This window comes from Oncorhynchus nerka, linkage group LG15 (assembly GCF_034236695.1).
Source record: "Oncorhynchus nerka isolate Pitt River linkage group LG15, Oner_Uvic_2.0, whole genome shotgun sequence".
Lineage (NCBI taxonomy): Eukaryota > Metazoa > Chordata > Actinopteri > Salmoniformes > Salmonidae > Oncorhynchus > Oncorhynchus nerka.
This window is the reverse complement of record NC_088410.1, coordinates 76,075,351-76,102,358: the sequence shown is the minus strand read 5'-3', so window position 1 is coordinate 76,102,358 and position 27,008 is coordinate 76,075,351. Positions and strand designations below refer to the sequence as shown.

Here is a 27,008-nt window from a genome sequence, read left to right as displayed (position 1 = left end):
GTATAACTTTAATCAATTATTTGGACTAAAACAACTGATTGAGCCAACCCGGGTGTGTATTGACAGTAAATCAACTTTGGATTTGATTATTGTATCAGACCAAGAGAATGTCTGCCAGTCAGGAGTCTTAAATATTGGTTTTAGTGATCATATGGTAACCTACTGTACCCGTAAGACATCTAAAATGCTACTAGAGCCAGGTAATAAATACATGAAGGTCTATGAAACAATACTCAAAGGAACGTTTTGTAGAAGTACTTGGCATTATGGATTGGTCTCATGCACTAAACTGCAATGCTGCTAAAGCTTGGTATCCTTTTAAAGATCGGTTTCTGTCTGCACTCGACTCTCTGGCTCCGACTAAACAAATTCTAAACAGTGGTCAGGGAAATGGATCACTTCCCGAGATCTTATACCTCAAAATGAAAATGGATCACAACCTGGCCAGATTCAGAAGGACAAATCGTTTTTCCATCTACGTAACATTGCAAAAATCAGAAACTTTCTGTCCAAAAATGATGCAGAAAAATTTATCCATGCTTTTGTCACTTCTAGGTTAGACTACTGCAATGCTCTACTTTCCGGCTACCAGGATAAAGCACTAAATAAACTTCAGTTAGTGCTAAATACGGCTGCTAGAATCCTGACTAGAACCAAAAAATTTGATCATATTACTCCAGTGCTAGCCTCCCTTACACTGGCTTCCTGTCAAAGCAAGGGCTGATTTCAAGGTTTTATTGCTAACCTACAAAGCATTACATGGGCTTGCTCCTACCTATCTCTCTGATTTGGTCCTGCCGTACATACCTACACGTACCTACACGTACCTACCTAGGACCATGCCCCAGGACTACCTGACATGATGACTCCTTGCTGTCCCCAGTCCACCTGACCCTGCTGCTGCTCCAGTTTCAACTGTTCTACCTTATTATTATTCGACCATGCTGGTCATTTATGAACATTTGAACATCTTGGCCATGTTCTGTTGTAATCTCCGCCCGGCACAGCCAGAGGAGGACTGGCCGCCCCACATAGCCTGGTTCCTCTCTAGGTTTCTTCCTGGGTTTTGGCCTTTCTGGGGAGTTTTTCCTAGCCGCCGTGCTTCTACACCTGCATTGCTTGCTGTTTGGGGTTTTAGGCTGGGTTTCTGTACAGCACTTTGAAATATCAGCTGATGTACGAAGGGCTATATAAATACATTTGATTTGATTTGATCTATAACAAGATTATGATGGTTATATTAACAGTAGAAACCAGGCAAGATACAAAATGGAAAAGGGCAAATCCCAACATTACATAGACGCTGTTAATGACAACTTACATAAACTGTGGAACATTTTTAAGGACATTGGCTCAACTCCCCATAAGGTAAAATCCTGTACTATTGGAGTGGATATTGATGATGTTTTATGCTATGACCAGGAAAAGGTTGCAAATTATTAACACATTTTTTTACCACTATAGCCTCATCTCTGGTAAAGAAGTTACCGACCTGCTCTGGACACTATGGCCAGTCTTTCATTAAGAACGTTTACCATAGCAAAGCTATCACAAATTATTTGTTTGAGTTGTGAATTGTAACAGAGGACAAAGTTTCAAATCTAGTATGCTTAATGAGCAAAAACAAAGCAACTGGGCTGGATAATCTTCCTGCAAGATTCATCAAGTATAGTGCTTGTGTCACTGCTAAAATGATAACGCATATTGTAAACTTGTATTAGTAGTGGTACATTTCCCAATGATCTCAAAACAGCCGGGGTGGATCCGCTCCACAAGAAGAGCAGTAACATTTTAATCCACTTGAGGGATACCTTCTCGAGCACAAACTTCTTTATGAACTACCATCTGGCTTTAGAACAGCTCATTCCACTGATACTTGCCTTATCCACCATTTAGACCACATTAAGCGGGAAAGTGAGAAGGGGGAACTGTACAGGTATGGTCATGTTAGACTTACAGAAAGCTTTTGACACTGTGGACCATGATATTCTCCTGATGAAACTGAAATGCATGGGTCTAAATGATGTAGCAGTGAATTGGTTGAGGTCTTTTCTGACCAACAGAGCACAAGTATGAAATGTTGGTGATGTTCTGTAAGAGGCCAAAGAAGTATCCTGTGGAGTACCGCAGGGATACATTTTAGGGCCTCTCTTATATACGTTAATGATATGCCAGATACAGTAAAGCGCAAACTCCTTCATTATGCTGATGATTCAGCCATGCTGGTATCAGCGAAGGATACAGTTTACATAGAGGAGACCCTGAGTAAGGAATTGCATTTCGTTAGAGATTGGTTGACTGACAACAAATTGTCTCTACATTTGGGAAAAACTTAATTATATTTTGTTTGGAACAAAATGTAGATTGCTTAGGGCTGACCAGATATAGGTAAACTGTGCAGGCAAGGAGATTGAATCTAAAACAAGTGTAACTTATCTTTGTGTTTCCCTAGATCAATCCCTTTCTGGAGACCTGATTGCTGCTAAATTTCTTTCTACAATGGCAAATAAACTGAAATGTTTATATCGTAACTGTCACGTTCGTGAGGAGAGACGGGCCAAAGCGCAGCTTGATATGGATTCCACATCTTTTAATTGGTGAAACACACAAAAACAATAAAGAGCAAACAACACGTGAAGCTATGGAGTGCTCACAGGCAACTACACATAAACAAAATCCCACAAAAACCAGTGGGGAAATGGCTGCCTAAATATGATCCCCAATCAGAGACAACGATAAACAGCTGCCTCTGGTTGGGAACCATACCCGGCCAACATAGATATAAACAACCTAGATTACCCACCCTAGTCACACCCCGACCTAACCAAAATAGGCAATAAAAAGGCTCTCTATGGTCAGTAACACTAGATATTTTAACATCAAAGTTTAGAACTGCTTGTTTCAACCTTGATTCAGTGCCATTATGATTATGCCTACTCTGCTTGGTATATTGGGCTATCAAAAAAGCTGAAAAAGAGAATGCGGGTCATGCAAAATAATGCTATCAGGTATATGCTGAATGTCCTCCCTAGGATCCACATAGGGAGGTGGGCTTGTTGCCTTTGGAGTCCAGAGTGGACCAACTTAAAATGGATCATATGTTTGACATCTTAAATGATCATGCCCCAGGTTATATGAAAAACCACATTGATATCATCTATAACCAGCACAGTTACAATACCAGAGCTAGTGTTATGTCTTGTAAAATCCCAAGAGTTAACAGTACTGCGAGGAGCACATTTTTTTATAAAGGCATTTGTCTATGGAGTAGCCTCCCCTTCGAGATCAAGCAAAGAAAAAGTTAAAAATAGGTTTAAAAAGCAGGCAAAGGTTTTCATTTGGAGAAGGTTGTCTGAGTAAGAGAAACCACTCCACTGCCCCTTGTGCCCCCTACTGCTGGTAAGGTGTATTTATTTGAAGGATCAGTATGATGTCCAATTAATAGTTTGTTTGAATGTGAAATGAATATAGTTGATTTAAGGTAAGGGAAGACCCCAATGAAATGGACAAAAAGGTAAGGGAAGACCCCCATGAAATGGACAAAAAGGTAAGGGAAGACCCCCATGAAATGGACAAAAAGGTAAGGGAAGACCCCCATGGAATGGACAAAAAGGTAAGGGAAGACCCCCATGAAATGGACAAAAAGGTAAGGGAAGACCCCCATGAAATGGACAAAAAGGTAAGGAAGACCCCATGAAATGGACAAAAGGTAAGGGAAGACCCCATGAAATGGACAAAAAGGTAAGGGAAGACCCCCATGGAATGGACAAAAAGGTAAGGGAAGACCCCCATGAAATGGACAAAAAGGTAAGGGAAGACCCCCATGAAATGGACAAAAAGGTAAGGGAAGACCCCATGAAATGGACAAAAGGTAAGGGAAGACCCCATGAAATGGACAAAAGGTAAGGGAAGACCCCCATGAAATGGACAAAAAGGTAAGGGAAGACCCCCATGAAATGGACAAAAAGGTAAGGGAAGACCCCCATGAAATGGACAAAAAGGTAAGGGAAGACCCCCATGGAATGGACAAAAAGGTAAGGGAAGACCCCCATGAAATGGACAAAAAGGTAAGGGAAGACCCCCATGGAATGGACAAAAAGGTAAGGGAAGACCCCCATGGAATGGACAAAAAGGGCAGGGAAAAGGGTCACTTTTTAGGATGTCAATATAATGAATGTATTTATGGTTTGTACTTTTGTCTTGCCTTTTAATCATTTATGTGTTATTGTTTTTACCATTGAGGACCACTTTGGAAACAAGCATTTTAATTAATACTTTCAAGTGATATCCTCTGGGTCCACATTGTACATTTAGTTGAATATGTCTGTTATCCTCCCAAAAAATACATTCAATTTAAAAAAAATTCAAGACCATCCTAAATGTTAACAAGCAGCTGTCCATACTAGAACTCCACTAGGTAGCTGTGTGCCTTCATCAGGCGTTTGAGCTTGTTCTGCAGTGCAGCCCTCTTGCTGCCGATGTCAAAGTCCTCCTTCAGCAGCTGCTCGATGTTGTCCTTCTCCTGCAGAGTCTGAAGCATCTCCCTCTGCAGCTGGGAAGCAAACTCCTGCAGCACCAGGTAGCGGATCACCATGGGAATCTGATCAGCCAGACGCTGACTGGATATCTGGCAAAGATAAAGAGACAGACAAGACAAAACACCTATTAATAAAATAGATAGATATAGTGATCTAACATCACTTTTGTCCCATTCAAGTTTTAGTCCCCTCACAATGGTTGGTTCACACACACTCTGAATTGTATAATGTTATAGCACATTTACATGCAATATTATAATCTAGCTTTCAGGGAATTGGTGAAGAAATTAGTTTAAGAATCAGCAGTTCCATTCAATCTCTGAGTTAGTGCCCTCTTATCCCTAGTCTGAAGAGCTGGTGGAAATACAGGTAGGTTGTTGTTTAGGGTGTTAGGCCAGCATCTAAGATAGTGATTTACACAATGCTTACCCTGTAATAGGACTTGAGGTGCAGCATCATCTCCTGTAGGGTGGCATGGTTGTCTGTGCTAAAGATCGTACTCCTTATCTTATGGGTTGGTAAGGGTTGGTCGTCTTCCTCCTCCCTCTTCCTCTCACACAGACTGTGGCTGTAGGTGCTGTCCTGTGTGTACACTATCATCTCCATCTTGAACTGAGTCCTCAACATGGACTCAGCTGTAGACTCATTCACCTGCTTAATGGCCTCAATCTTTGTCTGTAGTTAACAAAACACAACTCAGTCAATCAACAGGAGATAAATGTAGTTGGTGCATGTCAGCTATCTCATTCACATACAGGTTGATGACCAACTGTGGGAATATCAGAGATAAATGGTGACATTAATATTGCATGGTGTGAGATAAACCTTCGCTGATTTCAAGAGGTTAGGAAATCCAGTGAAGCTGCTCTGAGCCAGCAGTAAGAACACCTTCCTAACGGCATCTAAAGAAGGGAAGAAACACCATAACATCACTCTGACACAGGACTCACAGATAGATTACATTCTTGGATGGAAAATATACATAAAGCATCTTGGCTTTATAGTTTGGCAAATAGGCTCCCATATTAAATAATATACTTGGTTTTAGTATATGGGAAAAAAGTGGGAAAAAAGAAGAACCTTCTCAAACATATACTATACCTGAAATCTCCTTCAGTTTCTTGACTGCTGGTTCCTCCAGTTGTTTGATCTGGTCTTTCACCATCACCTCAAAGGTCTTGTAGTTGATGAACCCTGGGAGCTCCCTTCCACGGTACTTCTTCTCATAATCAGCCACTTCTCCCTCGATCTTCTGGTTAACTGCAATATACAAAAGGATGTCATTATGTTGCATTACACTAAATAAGCAATTGTGTGAGCCTTCCATGTCAAATAAAAATTCTGCACATCAATCTCAATTCAAATAGCAATTCTTTGTTATCTAGCTCGCTGAAGTAAGCCATTGTTTTTGATGGGTACATCGGAGCATGATAATGGTGAACTCACAGTTTTCTCCAGAGTGATCCAGGTGTAGCTTCCATTTCCCAAACCCTTGTCTGAGTGTGGAAAAGACATTGAGACGAACTCCGCTTTTCAGCTCCTCCCCAGTGCTCAGGTTGATGGCATCCTGGGTGAACGCAGTCACTTTCTGAGACACAGAAAGATAAGTTATTAGATACTTGGGAGGGGTAGATGTGTAAAGAGAAACAGCTATGGATAAGATTTCATCAACTTTCAAATGCTTTCCTGAATTGATAAGTTTTGCTAACAAAGACAAACATGGCTGTTGTGAGTTTGGGTCAAGGCCAGAGCTGAGTGAAGGAGAGGGTAACTAAATCATCTGTTGCAGGCTGGGGAGCTCACATCGATCAGGAAGTACATCCTTTCTGCCGAGTCCTCAGGGGGTCCGGTACCATATCTTTCCAGCTCGGCATGTGTCTCTGCCAGCTTTGCCTCAATCTGCTCTTCTAGACGAGGCAGGGATTTCTAAAGGGCACAACGCAGAGTCATGGCTTATAGCAACAGTCACTCAGTAACAAATGTATAGGATTTTGTGCAGTAACATGTAATGGAAGAAGAATTTACCTCGATATGATGCACCAGTTCAAGAGTTAATTTCTCTGCCAGTTTAGGGATGGTGGCATGGCCCTCATCATAAAGTGTGCTGCAGAAAGGTTAGAAAAAACAGGTGTTCACAACATACCAAGTAGTTTGGTTACCACACAGGTACACAATTCAATTAAAAACTAACACACTTTGAGTGTTTAAAATGGGCACTGGATCAAATTTGCTTCATGCTTTCCAAGACAGCTTTTAAAATCTAAGGCACACTTCAACCCAGAGGACCAACCTGAGATGAGCGTGGTCTTTGAAGAAAGCCTTCTCCCTCTCTGTGGCCTCGGTCAGTGAGACTCGCTCCATGATCTCTTTCTGTCCCCTGCACTTGACTATCATGTAGCCCTTAGTCAGGTGGATAACCTCATTATGAACTATGTCCACCACCGTCTCCTCTGTGCCTTTGTCTACCAGGTCAGGCTTGGTCAGGATGCCTGTTCAATGGGAAACACACACAAATCTCACTCATTAAAGTCAACACAAGTCAACATGGTCCATAATAGTTGAGTAAATAATACAAGGGGGATTACCTAACGTCCTTTCCCCTTCAGGGTCCACCTCTTGTGCCATCTGCAAAGCCTCTGTGGTTGCAATGTCAACGTTGCATGGCACAACCACCAAGTTGATTGTTTCTTGCTTCATGATGAACTTCCGTATCAGTCTCTTAATCTGGAAATGTCATATATTATACATAACATGTTGTGGGGGGACTTGGTTTCTGGGTTAAAAATGCAGTGTATTCCCACTAACATTGTGGGTGGGGTGGAGGTATGTACCTGTTCACCAATGTTCTCAGGTTGACCTTTGACAGCTACCCGGGCGATGCCTGGCAGGTCGATGAGTGTGAGGTCTGGGACGTCAGGGGAGCCAATCTCTAGGCTGATGAGGTCATCACTGATACCCACCCCCACACCTGCCATTTCATCCTGGGCTGAAGGGAGGAATAAGAATACAGAACACCGTTGCTAGAAACCACCAGGGTTCCAACAGCACAATAGTAAAGTGGATCAAGTTATCTTTTTTTTTGGTATTTAGGTATTTAATACTTATAGGTGTGCTCTCTTATGGATTGGAGAACATAGTTTAGACTTTAGAGACTTTCATCTTTGCCATGATCAGCAGATCAATGACCACACCTTCACGAATTTTCTTTTCCACATCAGAGGGGTCCTCAATCTCCTCCTCATGGTCTTGGTAGCTGATTTTTCCGTGCCATTCTTCTCCTTCTCTCTTCCTCTTCATCTTCAGCTCGAGAGGGCATCGTGTTACAATACCTGTCAGAGTTGACAGAGGAATTAGAAAGCATGAAAGAGATTAAATTAAACTGTAAGAAACACAGAAAAAACAGTCCATATACAACATTTTCCCAGTACAATCAAATTAAATTGTGAAATATTCCAACTTTCTGTGCTTGTAGTTGATCCCCAAAAACATTTGACATCTTGTTTTAAAGAAAATTGGTAGTCACATTTTGCTCAGTCATCAATCATTGATCATAATGCATTATGAAAATGTATCGAAAGCATGTTAGAAAATGCTCCAAACCAATTCTGAATGATGTCTCAAAAAATATATATACTGTATAATGTTCCACTGTCCCATAAATCCATATTTGTGTTGCTGTTGTAAAGAGCATCATTCAAACATGGATTCATGGCACAGTTGATTTATTTTGTATTTTTATGAGTGCAGAGACATCATTCAGACTCAGAATGGGATTTTGATGTAATAGTTGGTGTGGAGTGTTTTAGTGTTTTCTAATATGCGTTACACATATTTGCATATTGCAATACAGTCAATGGCAAGTGATGACTCAGTATAATGACTCATTCACTCAGTATAATGACTCTGTAATAAAATAAATAAATATATATAATACAAAAAAACATACAGAATACAGAAAAAGTTAAAATAAAGCCGCATATAAAATGGGTGAACTTCCTCTTTAACATATTAAGAGATCAAATGATAACCAAATCAATACAGATTCACTTGTTAAACCTCCCTGAGACATTGATAGATGATAAATACTTGTTACCTCAATTTATCAAACTATCACTCACCACTCCCCCTTGGCAAAGCCACCCCAGACAGCGCCTCCAGCACCGAGCTCTTTCCCGAACTCTGGTCCCCTATCACGGCGATGGCTGGCAGCGCAAGGTCCTTCTCCACACCAAGGGAGCGCAGGGAGTCGATAAGGTCGATACAGGGCCGCACCTTCTCCTCATAATGTTGGTTTAGAGTGTTATTCATGGTGTATTATTATTTAGTGATAACACTTAAATAAAAAAGTTAAGTGTTCTGCTCTCTGATGACCACTGCGTGTCCCTTTTCTCCGATACAGGAGATTTTACGTCTCGATACGTGTTATAATGGGTGAAACAACCGGTTCCGTGTGTTCAGTGTCATCCCTGGGAATCGAATCTTAAGCGGTTGTTCCCACTTTCCTTTCTTCATCGAAAGTTAGTGCGGAAGCTGGAAGCTGCACCCAACTGAACCAAACGACATGTGAGACATGGCGTCATTTCTAGGCTACACCACTAGATGGCCCTGTCTCACTAGATAAGTTATAGACTACTTTAGGTTTCTTGTGTGGCCTGCCTGACGTGGACTGATAAAGAGCGCAATGCATTTGACAGCTCAAAACGGTTTTTAATTTTCACATCTTTTTAATTTTGACAATAGATTTAAAAAACAATTGGTTTAACATTCCAACTAAATCCAAATAGGTCAACCTAAACTGTGAGGCCATTCCCACTGGGCACAGACGTAATTTCAACGTCTAGTTTTGATTTACTTTTGGTTGCGTTGTCAACTAACGTGAATTCAACAAAAAATTATCACCCCTTCATTGGATTTAAGCTATTTTTCACCATAGAAATTCAACTTTATAATAAAGGATTGCATGCCTCTATCATCACCTTTGCAGGCTAATGCAAGCCTACTATTCTTAATGTGATTATTAGATTGGATAGTGGTAATTTAGGCTATTAATAAACGTGTAGTGGGATAGGTTTATAAGCTACAGTTGAAGTCGGAGGTTTACATAAACTTAGGTTGGAGTCTTGTTTTTCAACCAGTCCACAAATTTCTTGTTAACAAAATATAGTTTTGGCAAGTCGGCTAGGACATCTACTTTGTGCATGACACAATATATTTTTCCAACAATTGTTTACAGACAGATTATTTCACTTATAATTCACTGTATCGCCTACCTTCAAACTCAGTGCCTCTTTGCTTGACATCATTGTAAAATCAAAATAAATAAGCCAAGACCTAAAAAAAAAATGGTAGACCTCCACAAGTCTGGTTCATCCTTCGGAGCAATTTCCAAACGCCTGAAGGTACCACGTTCATCTGTACAAACAATAGTACGAAAGTATAAACACCATGGCCGTAATACTGCTCAGGAAGGAGATGCGTTTTTTTCTCCTAGAGATGAACATACTTTGGTGCGAAAAGTGAAAATCAATCCCAGAACAACAGCAAAGTCCTTGTGAAGATGCTGGAGGAAACAGATAAAAAAAAGTATCTATATCCACAGTAAAACGAGTCCTATATCAACATAACCTGAAAGGCTGCTCAGCAAGGAAGAAGCAACTGCTCCAAAACCGCCATATAAAAGCCAGACTATGGATTGCAACTGCACATGGGGACAAGATTGTCCTTTTTGGAGAAATGTCCTCTGGCCTGATGAAACAAAAATAGAACTGTTTGGCCATAATGACCATCGTTATGTTTGGAAGGTAAAGGGGGAGGCTTGCAAGCCGAAGAACACTATCCCAACCGTGAAGCATGGGGTTGGCAGCATCATGTTGTGGGGGTGCTTTGCTACAGGAGGGACTAGTGCACTTCCCAAAATAGATGACATAATGAGGAAGGAAAATTATGTGGATGTATTGAAGCAACATCTCAAGACATCAGTCAGGAAGTTAAAGCTTGGTCGCAAATGGGTCTTCCAAATGGACAATGACCCCAAGCATACTTCCAAAGTTGGCGCAAAATGGCTTAAGGACAACAAAGTCACGGTATTGGAGTAGCCATCACAAAGCCCTTTGAGGGCAGAACTGAAAAAGCGTGTGTGAGCAAGGAGACCTACAAACCTGACTCAGTTACACCAGCTCTGTCAAGAGGAATGGGACAAAATTCACCCAAGTTATTGTGGGAGGCTTGTGGAAGGCTACCCGAAACGTTTGACCCAAGTTAAACAATTTAAAGGCAATGCTACAAAATACTAATTGAGTGTATGTAAACTTCTGACTCACTGGGAATGTGATGAGAGAAATAAAAGCTGAAATAAATCATTCTCTCTACTTTTATTCTGACATTTCACATTCTTTAAATAAAGTGGTGATCCTAACTGACCTAAAACAGGGAAATTTACTAGGATTAAATGTCAGGAATTGTGAAACTGAGTTTAAATCTATTTGGCTAAGGTGTATGTAAACTTCCGACTTCAACTGTATATCAGAGACGTTTCCTTTGAGCGTGAAAAATATGTCCCCTGATAAACATTTCATGCAATTCTACTACACTTTATATGACAGAATAATGGTAGCCTAGGCCTTCTCTACTGACAACAGATCAATAAAAAAAAAACTTGTATTGAATACAACCATGTAATCTAGGTCTATGAAAAAGGGCTTGGCTAAAAGGGATCCAGCTTTTGTCAAATTGTCAGAAGTAAAATAATAATAATAATAATAATTGCGTTTTAGCTAACCCTAACTCTTTTCCTAACTTTAACACAATTCTCCTAACCTGCTACGAAATGTCAAATATGACGTTAATTTGACAAAAGCTGGATTCCTTCTAGCCATGACCATGAAAAGGGGGAAACGCAACATTGTTGTCCAAAAAAACTCCAGTGGTATCATTATTGTAATGACATGGCTAGATCATAAATGAACAAATGTCCAGACAGAGGTTTGAGTTTACGAATTCCCGGTTTATAAATAGCCTACTGTTTGGCCGTAGCCCACGCCAAATAAATCAAGGATCACAGTATAAAATAACAGTGACCATCTCTTCATAAGACAAAACCTAAGAGAGAGAACAATAGCTAAGCATGGTCTTAAACTTGCGGCAAAGATGTTCTAAGATTGGATGTGGTCTATCGTTTCCTATGGAGGCAAGTGAGCCGAGTCGGTGGGATCGTGTGTCGAGATGGGTTCTTCAAAGTCACGTTATTAGTCTATCAGATGTCAGTCAGTTGGCTTAGTGACGTCAATAAAAACATCGTCATCATATTCGAATTAGGTTTATGAGATGCAGACGTTGGACTGGAGATTTGGAGAAGAGGGACTTCAACATATGTTTTGATGTATCTAACGTTAAGTAACTATTCGTTGTTGAGCCTTTTATAATTCCACCAAGATAGAAAAGTAAGTTACAAATATATAGTTTAATGTTATACATGTTATATAAATGATTACTTAAACGCTTTGTAGTGGGCGTTAACTGTTTGGCTAGCTATTTTCCGGTAACATGCTGAGGGACAGTAACGGTAAATTAGCTAACAGTTAATAATGTTAAATTAGCTGGGCTCCGAACATGCAAGAAACTAGCTGAGGACTAGTTAACAGTTGTCATTTTTCTAACCAATACTGAAGATTATTGGTCAAATATAATTGAGTGAGGTTATTAATAGCTAACCTTCTCTTAAAACTTGTTGAGGATAGGGGGCAGTATTTTCACTTTGGATGAATTGCGTGCCCATAGTGAACGGCATCAAACTCTGTCCTAGATTGCTAATATATGCATATTATTATTACTATTGGATAGAAAACACTCTGAAGTTTCTAAAACTGTTTGAATTATGTCTGTGAGTATAACAGAACTCATAGGGCAGGCAATCTTCCAAACAAGAAGTGAAATTCTGAAAGTTGGAGCAACTTTAACGTCATCGCCCCCTCCTTTCCCAACAAGATATGGATCTGGAAGCACTTCCTACGCCTTCCACTAGATGTCCTCATTCAGTAGAAAGTGTAATGGAGCACTTGCTGTGAACTTTGTGGGAGGGAAAATAGTCAGTGTCGCAACAGAATGCCATTTTGCTGTGGCGCATTTCTCTGTGGCTGCTACGGCTGTTCCATTCGGCCCCAGATGAAAACGTATGATCCGGTTGGAACGTTATTGGATATATATGATAATAACATCCTGAAGATTGATTCTCTACTTAGTTTGACCAGTTTATTCGACCTGGAATATATCTTTTGGAAGTTTTCGTGCGAGTTATCTTGGACCAGCAGTCAGTTTTTGGGCACGTGAGCTGAAAGTGATCGCAAATACAGCTACTTGGACACTAGTATTGGACATTATGGAACAAAACAACGATTTATTGTGGAACTAGGACTCCTTGCACTACATTCTGATGAAAGATCATCAAAGGTAAGGGAATATTTCTGTTGTAATTTCGTATTTCTGTTGACTCCAACATGGCGGTTACGTCTGAGCGCCGTCTCAGATTATTGCAATGTTAGGCTTTTTCCATAACGTTTAAAAAACATCTGACACAGCGGTTGCATTAAGAACCAGTGTATCTTTAATTATATGTAGAACATGTATCTTTAGTCAAAGTTTATGATGAGTATTTCTGTTATCTGAGCTTTCTATAATTCCTCCGGATATTTTGGAGGAATTTCTGAACATGGCGTCAATGTAAACCGAGATTTGTGGATATAAAAATGCATATTATCGAGAAAGAAAAAAACATAAATGTACTGTGAAACATGTCATATGACTGTCATCTGATGAAGATTTTCAAGAGGTTAGTGATTCATTTTATTTCTAATCCTGTTTTTGTGATTTTATCTTTGGCTGGAAAAAATGGCTGCGTTTTTTCTTTGGTTTGGTGGTGGTCTAACTTAAATATATGTTGTGTTTTCGCTGTAAAACATTTTAAAAATCTGACATAATGTTTATCTTTCATTTGAGGTATTGGACTTGTTAATGTGTGAAAGTTAAATATTTCTAAAGAATATTTTTGAATTCCCTGTGCCACCTTTTCAGCTGAACAGGGGGGTGGAGTTCCCTGAGGGGAACTCCTTGCCCCAACAGGTTTTAATATATGTTATAATTTCACATTGGCAAGAAGAGAGAAATAGTAGCTAGCTTGATATACAATAGTGTAATGAAACAGCAGGGAGCAGGCCTCGAACCCTTGACCTTCTAGTCCGAAGTCTAGCGCGCTATCAACTGTGCCGCAAAAAGCATGCTCGAAAACGATTTAGTTTAGCTAGCTAATCATTCAGGACCGCACATCAGAGTGAACAGAACGTAAGTTATTTGTTTACTCAAAGAGCTAGGAACAGCTAGAACATAGATGAGCACGGACGAACAGCATTTGTATGAACTAACTTCCGGCGCCAACAGAGATGGCCGCCTCGCTTCGCGTTCCTAGGAAACTATGCAGTATTTGTGTTATTTCTTACATTGCTACCCCAGGTAATCTTAGGTTTCCTTACATACAGTCGGGAAGAACTACTGAACATAAGGGCAACATCAACTCACCATCAGTACGACCAGGAATATAACTTTCCCGATGCGGATCCTGTGTTCTGCCTTCCACGCAGGACAACGGAATGGATCCCAGCCTGCGACCCAAAACAATGACGTCGTAAAAGAGGCAAAAGAAGCGGTCTTCTGGTCAGGCTCCGGAGACGGGCACATCGCGCACCACTCCCTAGCATACTACTCGCCAATGTCCAGTCTCTTGACAACAAGGTTGATGAAATCCGAGCAAGGGTAGCATTCCAGAGAGACATCAGAGACTGTAACGTTCTTTGCTTCACGGAAACATGGCTCACTCGAGAGACGCTAACGAAATCAGTGCAGCCAGCTGGTTTCTTCACACATCGCGCCGACAGAAACAAACATCTTTCTGGTAAGAAGAGGGGCGGGGGCGTATGCCTTATGATTAACGAGACGTGGTGTGATCACAACAACATACAGGAACTCAAGTCCTTCTGTTCACCTGATTTAGAATTCCTCACAATCAAATGTCGACCGCAATATCTACCAAGGGAACTCTCTTCGATTATAATCACAGCCGTATGTATCCCCCCCCAAGCAGACACATCGATGGCCCTGAACAAACTTTATTTGACTCTTTGCAAACTGGAAACCACATATCCTGAGGCTGCATTCATTGGAGCTGGGGATTTTAACAAGGCTAATCTGAAAACAAGACTCCCTAAATTGTATCAGCATATCGATTGCGCAACCAGGGCTGGTAAAACCTTGGATCATTGCTATTCTAACTTCCGCAACGCATTTAAGGCCCTCCCACTCCCTCCTTTCGGAAAAGCTGACCACGATATTTCTTTTGCTCCCTGCCTACAGACAGAAACTAAAGCAAGAAGCTCCCGCGCTCAGGTCTGTTCAACGCTGGTCCGACCAATCTGATTCCACGCTTCAAGACTGCTTCGGTCACGTGGACTGGGATATGTTTCGCATTGCTTCCAACAACAACATTGACAAATACGCTGATTCGGTGAGCGAGTTCATTAGAAAGTGCATTGACGATGGCATTCCCATAGCAACGATTAAAACATTCCCCAACCAGAAACAGTGGATTGATGGCAGCATTCGCGTGAAACTGAAAGCGCGAACCACTGCTTTTAACCAGGGAAAGGTGACCGGAAACATGACCGAATACAAACAGTGTAGTTATTCCCTCCGCAAGGCAATCAAACAAGCTAAGCGTCAGTATAGAGACAAAGTAGATTCACAATTCAACGGCTAAGACACAAGAGGTATGTGGCAGGGTCTATAGTCAATCACGGATTACAAAAAGAAAACCAGCCCCGTCACGGACCAGGATGTCTTGCTCCCAGGCAGACTAAATAACTTTTTTGCCTGCTTTGTGGACAATACAGTGCCACTGACAGGGCCCGCAACCAAAACCTGCTGAATCTCCTTCACTGCAGCTGACGTGAGTAAAACATTTAAACGTGTTAACCCTCGCAAGGCTGCAGGCCCAGACGGCATCCCCAGGCGCGTCCTCAGAGCATGCGCAGACCAGCTTACGGACATATTCAATCAATCCTTATCCCAGTCTGCTGTTCCCACATGCTTCAAGAGGGCCACTATTGTCCCTGTTCCCAAGAAAGCTAAGGTACCTGAGCTAAACGACTACCGCCCCGTAGCACTCACTTCCATCATCATGAAGTGATTTGAGAGACTAGTCAAGGACCATATGACCTCCACCCTACCTGACACCCTAGACCCACTCCAATTTGCTTACCGCCCAAATAGGTCCACAGACGATGCAATCTCAACCACACTGTACACTGCCCTAACCCATCTGGACAAGAGGAATACCTATGTGAGAATGCTGTTCATCGACTACAGCTCAGCATTTAACACCATAGTGCCCTCCAAACTCGTCATCAAGCTCGAGACCCTGGGTTTAGACCCCGCCCTGTGCAACTGGGTACTGGACTTCCTGACGGGCCGCCCCCAGGTGGTGAGGGTAGGTAACAACATCTCCACCCCGCTGATTCTCAACACTGGAGACCCACAAGGGTGCGTTCTGAGCCCTCTCCTGTACTCCCTGTTCACCCACGACTGCGTGGCCATGCACGCCTCCAACTCAATCATCAAGTTTGCGGACGACACTACAGTGGTAGGCTTGATTACCAACAATGACGAGACGGCCTACAGGGAGGAGGTGAGGGCCCTCGGAGTGTTGTGTCAGGAAAATAACCTCACACTCAACGTCAACAAAACATAGGAGATGATCGTGGACTTCAGGAAACAGCAGAGGGAGCACCCCCCCTATCCACATCGATGGGAGAGTAGTGGAGAGGGTAGTAAGTTTTAAGTTCCTCATAGTGGAGAGGGTAGTAAGTTTTAAGTTCCTCGGCGTACACATCACGGACAAACTGAATTGGTCCACCCACACAGACAGCGTCGTGAAGAAGGCGCAGCAGCGCCTCTTCAACCTCAGGAGGCTGAAGAAATTTGGCTTGTCACCAAAAGCACTCACAAACTTCTACAGATGCACAATCGGGAGCATCCTGTCGGGCTGTATCACCGCCTGGTACGGCAACTGCTCCGCCCACAACCGTAAGGCTCTCCAGAGGGTAGTGAGGTCAGCACAACGCATCACTGGGGGCAAACTACCTGCCCTCCAGGACACTACCCGATGTCACAGGAAGGCCAAAAAGATCATCAAGGACAACAACCTCCCGAGCCACTGCCTGTTCACCCCGCTATCATCCAGAAGGCGAGGTCAGTACAGGTGCATCAAAGCAGGGACCGAGAGACTGAAAAACAGCTTCTATCTCAAGGCCATCAGACTGTTAAACAGCCACCACTAACATTGAGTGTCTGCTGCCAACACACTGACTAAACTCCAGTACTTGAATAATGGGAATTGATGGAAATTTATGTAAAATATATCACTAGCCACTTTAATGTTTACATACCCTACATTACTCATCTCATCTCATATGTATATGTGTATACTGTACTCTATATCATCTACTGCAGCTTCGTTCTGCCCCTGAACAGGCAGTTAACCCACTGTTCCTAGGCCGTCATTGAAAATAAGAATGTGTTCTTAACTGACTTGCCTAGTAAAATAAAGGTAAAATAAAAAATAAAAATACATCTTTATGTAATACATGTATCACTAGCCACTTTAAACTATGCCACTTTGTTCACATACCCTACATTACTCATCTCATATGTATATACTGTACTCGATACCATCTACTGCATCTTGCCTATGCCGTTCTGTACCATCACTCATTCATATATCTTTATGTACATATTCTTTATCCCTTTACACTTGTGTGTATAAGGTAGTAGTTTTGGAATTGTTAGGTTAGATTACTCGTTGGTTATTACTGCATTGTCGGAACTAGAAGCACAAGCATTTCGCTACACTCGCATTAACATCTGCTAACCATGTGTATGTGACAAATACATTTGATTTGATTTGATTTAATGTACAATGTTACACCTCCATAAGAGACAAGGTTTTGTCAATTATGTCCTCCATTTTTGTTATTCCAATCTATAAGATGACAACGAACTTGGTTTTGGTGGCTTTTAGTCTTGCGGCATGCCTACTTTGCATTTGCCTATTGTGATTTTGACAGCTTCCTTTCCAGGAGCTGTATTCTCTTAAAGTAACATCTGTATGAGATTAACTTTGTGATTGTTTTGTTTCAATGTGTGTGCAATTAATCACTGTGGGAGCATTATTATTATTATTATACTATAGACCTTCAATTGGATGATGGCCTCCTCCTGCATGACACCTGAGCTACATTCTGCTTCCTTTCACGCCTGAGCTTCCTCTATCCTCCTGAAGAGGACTCCTTCCGCTACCTCTTGTCACCTGAGCTTCCTCCTGTATGCATGTGAGGAAGCCTCCTGCCACCTCTGTCACCTGACAGACCACCTCCTGCAAGACCACCTGAACTAAATTCAGCATCTGCTGCTTCCTCTGCTGGGTCTACGCTCTCCTTCACTCTCTTGTTCTCTCTGACTTTCTCACCTAAAACTCCTACATCTGCTTCCCTGTCCTCTCCTTAAAAAATAGACCATTCAAGACTTTAAACCTGTCGATAAAACAATAATGATCCATCTTTAATTGCTACGAACTTTGTGGTTGGCTTACTACTTTTTGTACTACGCTGTGCATCTGCTGCAGATTGAGGGGGTGAATGCAATTTACTCTGGTAGGTACTGCCTCGGAAGACAGTGTTTTCCATGAACCCTGTTGAAAGACATTTTTACCAGAAAAGTATCATATGACTGAAATGTATTTTTATTGACCAAGATAATAATCAGAATAAATCACTCTTCAAAGTGTGCCTCACACACAGAGTAACCCCCTTTCTTCAGGTCCTCAAAGGACTTCTGCAGACTGATGTCCCTACGCCTGGTTTAATCTCACATTTGATTGAATTCAGCTAGATGTTGGTCTATGTTTAAGGTCTCCTGTTTTATAGTTAACTTAGGAGTATAGTGGTTGCTATAACATCTGTGGTAGTATATTGTACATAATAGTTAATGTCCTCTATCCCTGTTATTCACCTTGATTTTTACTTTTTAATAGTACTCTACAGTGAATTATACAGCTGCCGGGTTGTTTTTCTCTCTGTATGTGTAAGAGGAGTGTGACATACACTCCAAAACTGACATGCCTCTGTGAGACACCACCTTAACAACCATCGCCTGATTAGCAACACCTCCAAAAGTACATATTATAGTATAAAGACCCACACATTATCCTGTCCTATGAAACATTAGAATAAAGACCCACACTTTATCCTATGAAGCATTTTCAATTGCTGCCCTCTTAAACCTGATTGATCTTTTGAAGCTCTGCTCTAGTGGAACTTGTTCAGTTTGTCTCAATAGTTGAAACTTATGTTCATACAAATATTTACACATGTTAAGTTTGAAAATAAACGCAGTTGACAGTGAGAGGATGTTTCTTCTTCTTCTTTGCTGAGTTTATATAGCTATATCCTATTATAATCTATATTTTGTTTTCTCCTATTGCAACTGAAAATACATGGATAAACTGTTAGATGTGATTTTTAAGGCATAACCCTCAATAGGCCTCTCTGTATCTTCCCTCTCTGTGGCAGCTGACAAGTTGTCTTCATCATCCTCCTGTAATGAAAATTTATCAATTTTGGTGTTCTACTGTAACCATTATGAAAAATCTGTGGAGTATTAAGAGTACTTACAACTGCATGGAGGTCTGTTATGGCAGAAGGCTCCACCAGACAGATGACACCATCAGTAACTGGTAGAAGATTAAACAGTTCAATTATAACTTCCCCCAGAAAAGTGCCCCACCTAATTTGAAGTTGTGTCTAAGAGGGATGGGTGGGAGTCACTGAGGTAACACTGGCAAAAGGATGAATGTAAATACATAATTAATTTGGATAACTAACCTCTTATGTAGACACTTGTGTCCTGTGGGGTGGTTGGGTCAGATGAGCTTCTTACAGAGATGCCTTCAGCAATAGGTTGCCCACTGTTTTGACTGAGAGCCATCTCTTCAGCCTCTGTGAGTGGTGGTGGTGGTGGTGGACCCCCCCCCCCGCCCCACCTGTTTTTCGGCCCTCAGCCTTTTTTCTATTGGCTATAATGGAGGTCAAATTTGAACGTGTCCAGTAAGCACAAATTTGGAGACTGGTATGTATGAAGGAATTTAGGTGTTACTTTCAAAGAAATAGTATTTAATCCTGGCAGTGTTGGGATGGCTGAAAATTGTACTTTTTTTGCATCAAAAATGTCACTAACTACTTAAATATATCACACGTTGAATGTAGCCACTTAATGCTGTTTAATTAGGAAGGGTAGGCTAAACAACATCACAATTGCTTGCAATGAAATTATACCTCACCTGTTTGAAGTATATTTTTATACTTCATCTTCAGTTGCTGACAAGTACATTTTGTGGCTGTTGGGTTGCACCTGCATATATATATATATATATATATATATATATATATATATATATATATACACATATGCGCACGCATACACACAAAAATATATATGTGTGTGTGTGTTGAATAAGTGGAACACTCGAGATAAAACTTTTTTTCATTTTTTTTCAATTAATACTCATGCATTAACTCGGTCAGCAATCTTCTGCCATGCCAGTCCACGTTCTTTTGCTGCTGCTAATGTATTGCTTTTTTTCTTAAATATATACTCATATTTGCTTTGCTTTATCTTGGCCAGGTCGCAGTTGTAAATGAGAACGTGTTCTCAACTAGCTTACCTGGTTAAATAAAGGTGGAAGAAAAACAATATATAGATATATTCTGCATATGCGTTCATTAAGATTTCTTACTCCACTGGTGAGAAGTAGGAGGTTTGAGCCCTTTTTTCTCCTGTTGCCATGATGAATCATGTTCTCTGCATTCCATTGATGAGGGCTTTTTATCTCCCCATGCACATGCTTTACTCAGGGTTAACTTAACTCAGAGTTGATTGAACTAATTGTTATCACCTGTTCTGAAACCGAAAACTCTGAGTTTGACAGCTCAGACAGAGTTAGTTAACTTAGAGTTCAGGTTTAAACTCAGAGTTTGTTAAACCTGCTTTCTGAAACAGGGCCCAGGTGAAATATTTAGTCAGATTGGCTAGCTACTTGTCATTAAAAGCCTAAAGGGGATATCAGCAGTTTCTAGATCCATCTTTGGACTGTTAAATTAATGATATGTACCCATTGATTCTTGAAGATATAACTTATAAAATACCTTATGAGCTTAGTTCAACCGTCATACCCCACCAGAACCCCAAATAAAAGCTTGTTTTACTCCAATGTTTGTAAACAAAGTAAGTGTAAACAAACACAGTATAGCCTCAAACTATAGCATGCATGGTCAGTCCTTGCATCCATAGCTCTGGCTATGAATTTGAGAGTGGTAACATTTCTCCAGCCCCGTCCCAAAGCTTTTTACCCAAACTGGAACATGGAAGATGCTTTACTGTTTCTACTGCTGATTGCAGCTTCAAGTGCTTTTCATTTGCTTCATATTGTAACCTGCAATAGGCTCGATGTGAGTGCAGTATAATGAAAAGACTGGCTCCTACTACCCTGACCAAGGGCTTTTGGTCTTGCTGGCAAAGGCTAATTACCTTTCAGTTAGACCAAAAGGCCTGACGGCTCTTCTTCATAGCGCAACAGTTTGTCGGAGAATTTGGACTTTCCTTTGCAGGTAAAGTACTATTGAAAAACAGATTAAAAGTAGACAATACGGTTGCTGTGTTTCTTGTTTTCCTAAAGCATATTTAACATAAATACCAATAATAATAATTAGGTGGGCGCTTATACTTGTCGTATATTGTGTCATTCTGCACCACGTTATTTTAATTGTTCATAGGTATAACTGGACCAGAGGAGGGTGGGAGGAGCCCAGCAGATCTAGTTCTGGCAGTTAAAGACGTCTTCAATTCTAAATGTAATATGTTTATGTTTAAAGTGATTTCATTTCTGTCAATAGCAAACAACAGATTCATTTAGTCACATCAATAGATTATAGATACATTTTGTCACATCAATAGATACCAGATACATTTGGTCACATCAATTATTGTAGACTAAATGTAATTGTATTGTTTAGTGTTACCAATAATGTAGTATGTAACATTTGATGTTTGATATCTACAGTATGTATGTATGTTATCCATGTCAAGTTCTCTGTATCTACCCTGTTAGATGAATGTGGTGGAAAAGGTTGGTTCCCCTACCGCTCTTTTGAGGGGACCATCGTCATGTCTGGGGCATGAGTTTACCATCAAGAGACCGTGATCTTTTGGAAAGAAGCAGCTGGAAGACATACTGGCAAAGGGCAGACTTCAAATTTGAAATTAGTAGGTGTAAATTGGTTATAATAAAACATTTATTATAACACGAAGAGAGTGGTATGAGATCTCTCAACAATGGACAACAGAGTGCAGCAGGAAATGTCAAGGTAACAGACGTCTAAACCCCTTCACTGCCTGGGTTCCTATCTGGTGTATTTGGAATGGTATGCGTGTGTGCGTACTTTTCCCAAATCTTCCCGTACCTTCCTAACATTCCCTTTCCCTCACAATTTCCTGTACAAAGTCGACAACATGTCGATAAATGACTCAGAATGGCCTTTAGGGTTTAAAGCAGCAGTCATCATTTCGTTGTCACTTAGGTTACAGGCAAGTGCTGGAATTTGCACCCCAGTGCTGATTTCTAATGGAAGCTCTCTGCTCACCCAGTTGAAGTCAGTGCCCTGTAATGAGGCAGGTTGCTTGAATAAAACACAAAATGTATGTATTAAAAAATTATCTTTGTGTGTTGTATGAATTACCTCCATATCGCACATTACCAATTTCCCACAACTGGTTGGGAGTGCAGTTCTGCTCAGTGCTCTGTGGATGGTAGTTCCATCCCTCTGTGAATGAGTACAGGTCTGTCTGAAGGCGTGACAAGTACACATACTCTTTATGTTATAATAAAAGTTTTAACCAAGCATGTTTTTATTGGAATTACACATTGAATAACACTGCAATCAATCGAAGCTGTTGTTGTCAACATATTTCCCACTCCATTGTTACATTTTGCAATTTAGCTAAGCCTAACAAATAACACATTTATCACAGCCTTTAACATGTTTGTAATTATTTACAACCAACAAATTATACAACAAGTATTCACATACAAATGAAACAACAATAATTAAAAGCTCATGAACAGTCTCATGGTGTCTTCATTGATCACTCACAATGCCAGCTGTCAATTTCCATTGCATGGCATTGACTACCTTTGCGGTGAGCTTTAACTCTGATTTAATAGATTGTACTACAAAACTGACTCCTAGTTTAGTCTCTTAACTTCTTAAAAAAAAAAATTAACCACACAGGACACCCACTTCGACATTGGCCCCTTTCAGCCTTGATGAAAATTGGCGTTCTGCAATCAAAGAACATTTTCTGAAAATGTAAAAGATATTTGAGGTGTGTTCTGGTGAGAGAAACCAAAATCGCATTGGCCAGCACACAAACAGTAAGTGTGTGTCATATACTAACAATTACTTGTTTCCATCACAGACTCTCAGAGCTCTTTGGCTGTGGCAGGATCTGGTGCCAAGACAGCCTGCTGTTGATAGGGAGGCTGTGAAGGCTGGGCCTGCTGGATGGCAGTCAGCAGAGAGGGAAACCAGATAAGCGTGTCCATCTTCACATAAAATGAATGACCTTAAGTGACTGATTAGATAGAGGACTATTAAGGATGATCTGAAAGGTGCCTCACTAAGGACTTTTGCAACAGGAACAGGGACGTAAGGGTAATAGAATGCCACAGCTGGGACAGAGGAGTGTTGGCAGCTGTGTAAACAATTAAAACAATTACATTTCTACACTAAACTTGAGAAGAAAATCAACACTTTCATGTAATTTCAGTGTACAAGTAAGCTAACTCATATTGTAATGGCTTTCCTCCTCCTCTTCTGAGGAGGAGTAGCAAGGATCGGACCAAGACGCAGCGTGGTAAGTGTCCATGATACTTTAATAATAATAATAATAAGTATGATTCTCAATCAGAGACAACTAACGACACCTGCTTCTGATTGAGAACCATACCAGGCCAAACACAAAACACAACATAGAAAAACGAACATATACAACCCACCCAACTCACGCCCTGAGCATACTAAAACAAAAACATAACAAAATAACTAAGGTCAGAACGTGACAGTACCCCCCCCCCCCCAAGGTGCGGACTCCGGCCACAAAACCTGAACCTATAGGGGAGGGTCTAGGTGGGTGTCTGTCCGCGGTGGCGGCTCTGGCGCGGGACGTGGACCCCACTCCATCATACTCTTTACCCGCTTCTTAACCCGCCTCCGTGGCGCCTTTCGAGCTGCGACCCTTGCCGCCAACCTCGGACTGGGGACCCTAGCAACAGACGGGCGGCTCTGGCAGCTCAGGACAGACGGGCGTCTCTGGCAGCTCAGGACAGACGGGCCACTCTGGCAGCTCAGGACAGACGGGCGACTCTGGCAGCTCAGGACAGACGGGCGACTCTGGCAGCTCAGGACAGACGGGCGACTCTGGCAGCTCAGGACAGACGGGCGACTCTGGCAGCTCAGGACAGACGGGCGACTCTGGCAGCTCAGGACAGACGGGCGTCTCTGGCAGCTCAGGACAGACGGGCGACTCTGGCAGCTCAGGACAGACGGGCGACTCTGGCAGCTCAGGACAGACGGGCGACTCTGGCAGTTCAGGACAGACGGGCGTCTCTGGCAGCTCAGGACAGACGGGCGATTCTGGCAGCTCAGGACAGACGGGCGACTCTGGCAGCTCAGGACAGACGGGAGACTCTGGCAGCTCAGGACAGACGGGAGACTCTGGCAGCGCTGGACAGGAGGGAGGACCTGGAGGAAGGAGACGGAGAGACAGCCTGGTGTGTGGGGCTGCCACCGGCCTGATGCGTGAAGGAGGCACCGGATAGACCGGACCGTGGAGGCGCACTGGAGGTCTCGAGCACCGAGCCTGCACAACCCTACCTGGCTGGATACTCCCCATAGCCAGGCCAGTGCGGTGAGGTGGAACAGACCGCACTGGGCTGTGCTGGCGAACCGGGGACACCGTGCGTAGGGCTGGTGCCATGTACCCCGGCCCTAGGAGACACACTGGAGACCAGATGTGCTGAGCCGGCTTCATGGCACCTGGCTCGGTCCATCTCTCTCTACGGTAAGCACGGGGAGTTGGCTCAGGTCTCCTACCTGACTTAGCCACACCCCCCGTGTGCCCCCCCCAATAAATTCTTGGGGCTGCCTCTCGTCCCAGCCGCGCTGCCGTGCTGCCTCCTCATAACCCTGCCGCTCAGCTTTCGCTGCCTCCAGCTCTGCCTTGGGGCGGCGATATTCCCTAGCCTGTGGCCGTGGTCCTTCTCCGTCCAGAATCTCCTCCCATGTCCATGAGTCCAGAGATTTCTGCTGCTGCCCGATACCACGCTGCTTGGTACATGGTTGGTGGGTGATTCTGTAACGGCTTTCCTCCTCCTAGCAAGGATCGGACCAAGACGCAACGTGGTAAGTGTCCATGATACTTTAATAATAACTGAACACGACTCAATACAAAAATAACAAAGTGAATGGAAACGAAAAACGAAACAGTCTTGAATGTTGACACAAACAACAAAACAGGAAACAATCACCCACCAAACACAGGTGGGAAAAGGCTACCTAACTATGATTCTCAATCAGAGACAACTAACGACACCTGCCTTTGATTGAGAACCTTACCAGGCCAAACACAAAACACAACATAGAAAAACGAACATAGACAACCCACCCAACTCACGCCCTGAGCATACTAAAACAAAAACATAACAAAAGAACTAAGGTCAGAAAGTGACACATATGTTAAGGTTAGATGTCTTAGTAAAAAGTAGGATATTATTACTAAAGCATCATTTCAGGTGAACAAAAATAAGTTGATCCTGAACTCCTGGGTGAGCAGACTTCTGTTCCAGCCCAGCAAAAACACCCTTGATTATTAACTCATTAGGTTTGATACATTGAATCAGGTGTGTTAGTGCTGGGCCGGAAAATAAATGTGCACACCCAGCAGGGTTGGCCTGCCTCAGTTGTAATAAATGAATACATTGTGTGACTATTAAACTGTAACATAGGTACACATATACTGTACAAAATTACAATTCATATAAGGAAATCAGTCAATTGAAATAAATTCATTAGGCCCAAATCTATGAATTTCAAATGACTGGGCAGGGTTTGGGCAGCCCCCCTCCACCCATCAGACAATCCTGCAGATGAAGAAGCAAAAATGTACATTCAATTCTCTGGCAACAGCTCTGGTGGACATTCCTGCAGTCAGCATGCCTATTGCACACTCCCTCAAAACTTGAGACATCTGTGGCAATATGCTGTGTGAAAAAACTGCTAATTTTAGAGTGGCCTTTTATTTTCCCCAGCACAAGGTGCACCTGTGTAATGATCATGCTGTTTAATCAGCTTCTTGATATGCTACAACTGTCAGGTGAATAGATTATCTGGGCAAATGAGAAATTATCACTAACAGGGATTGAAACCAATTTGTGCACAACATTTGAGAGAAATAAGCTTTTAGCGCATATGGAACATTTCTGCGATGTTTTATTTCAGCTCATGGAACCAACACTTTACATGTTGCGTTTATATTTTTGTTCAGTGTATAATCCATGGTATACAATGATGTACCCTTATTATATTGGGACATTCGTTGGGACCTCTTCATCTGCAGACAGGGTTTGAAAAAAAATATATCCATCTGTCTACATATATCAAGAGATGGCATATGATGTTTCTGTGAGATACCCGATTGGTTGGATGATGCTGTTCTTGTCAATTATCCTGAAAAAACAATCAATCCTGCATCGTTAACACTATGGAAAGGTCAAATGCTTTATTATCTAATCAAATCAAATTGTATTTGTCACATGTTTAGCAGATGTGTAGCTAAATACTTGTAATCTAAATGTTGAAAGAGTGTGGGCGACGGAGAGAAACAAAATGGTGCCATTTGAGGTGGGCGCTGGAGATGAGGGTGTGAGCAGGTGAGTGGGGTGATGTGAATATTTGTGTGCGTCTGTATGTTTTTGTTTGTTTGTGGATGTTTTGTATTGTTAAAAAAAAACAATGGGAAAAAAACTAGTCCAATATAGGATTCCAATAGGATTCTGGTAGAGGTGATACAAAATCATATAGGACTGCAAGAATTCTATAGGGTCTGATAGGATTACTTTTGATTCCCAATAGGAAAAAACAGTCCAATATAATTCCAATAGGATTCTAATACAGGTGACACAACATCCTATAGGACTGTGAGAATCCTATAGAATCCAATATGATTACTTTTTTATTTCCAATAGATTCTAATAGGATT

The 27,008-nt window shown here is 41.8% G+C and overlaps 1 protein-coding gene across 1 annotated transcript; it reads right to left on the bottom strand.

Moving 5' to 3' along the window:
• Positions 1-4,248: 4,248 nt before the first annotated feature.
• Positions 4,249-8,999, bottom strand: LOC115143312 (interferon-induced GTP-binding protein Mx3). The gene is made up of 12 exons (XM_029683585.2): positions 8,657-8,999; positions 7,730-7,867; positions 7,370-7,524; positions 7,124-7,262; positions 6,829-7,027; positions 6,564-6,642; positions 6,342-6,464; positions 5,985-6,126; positions 5,640-5,798; positions 5,364-5,440; positions 4,968-5,213; positions 4,249-4,627 (listed from the first exon to the last, which is right to left on the bottom strand). The coding sequence occupies exons 1-12, from the start codon at positions 8,844-8,846 to the stop codon at positions 4,403-4,405; spliced, it is 1,872 nt and encodes a 623-aa protein (XP_029539445.1). The 5' UTR covers positions 8,847-8,999; the 3' UTR covers positions 4,249-4,402.
• Between the last annotated feature and the right edge of the window lie 18,009 nt (positions 9,000-27,008).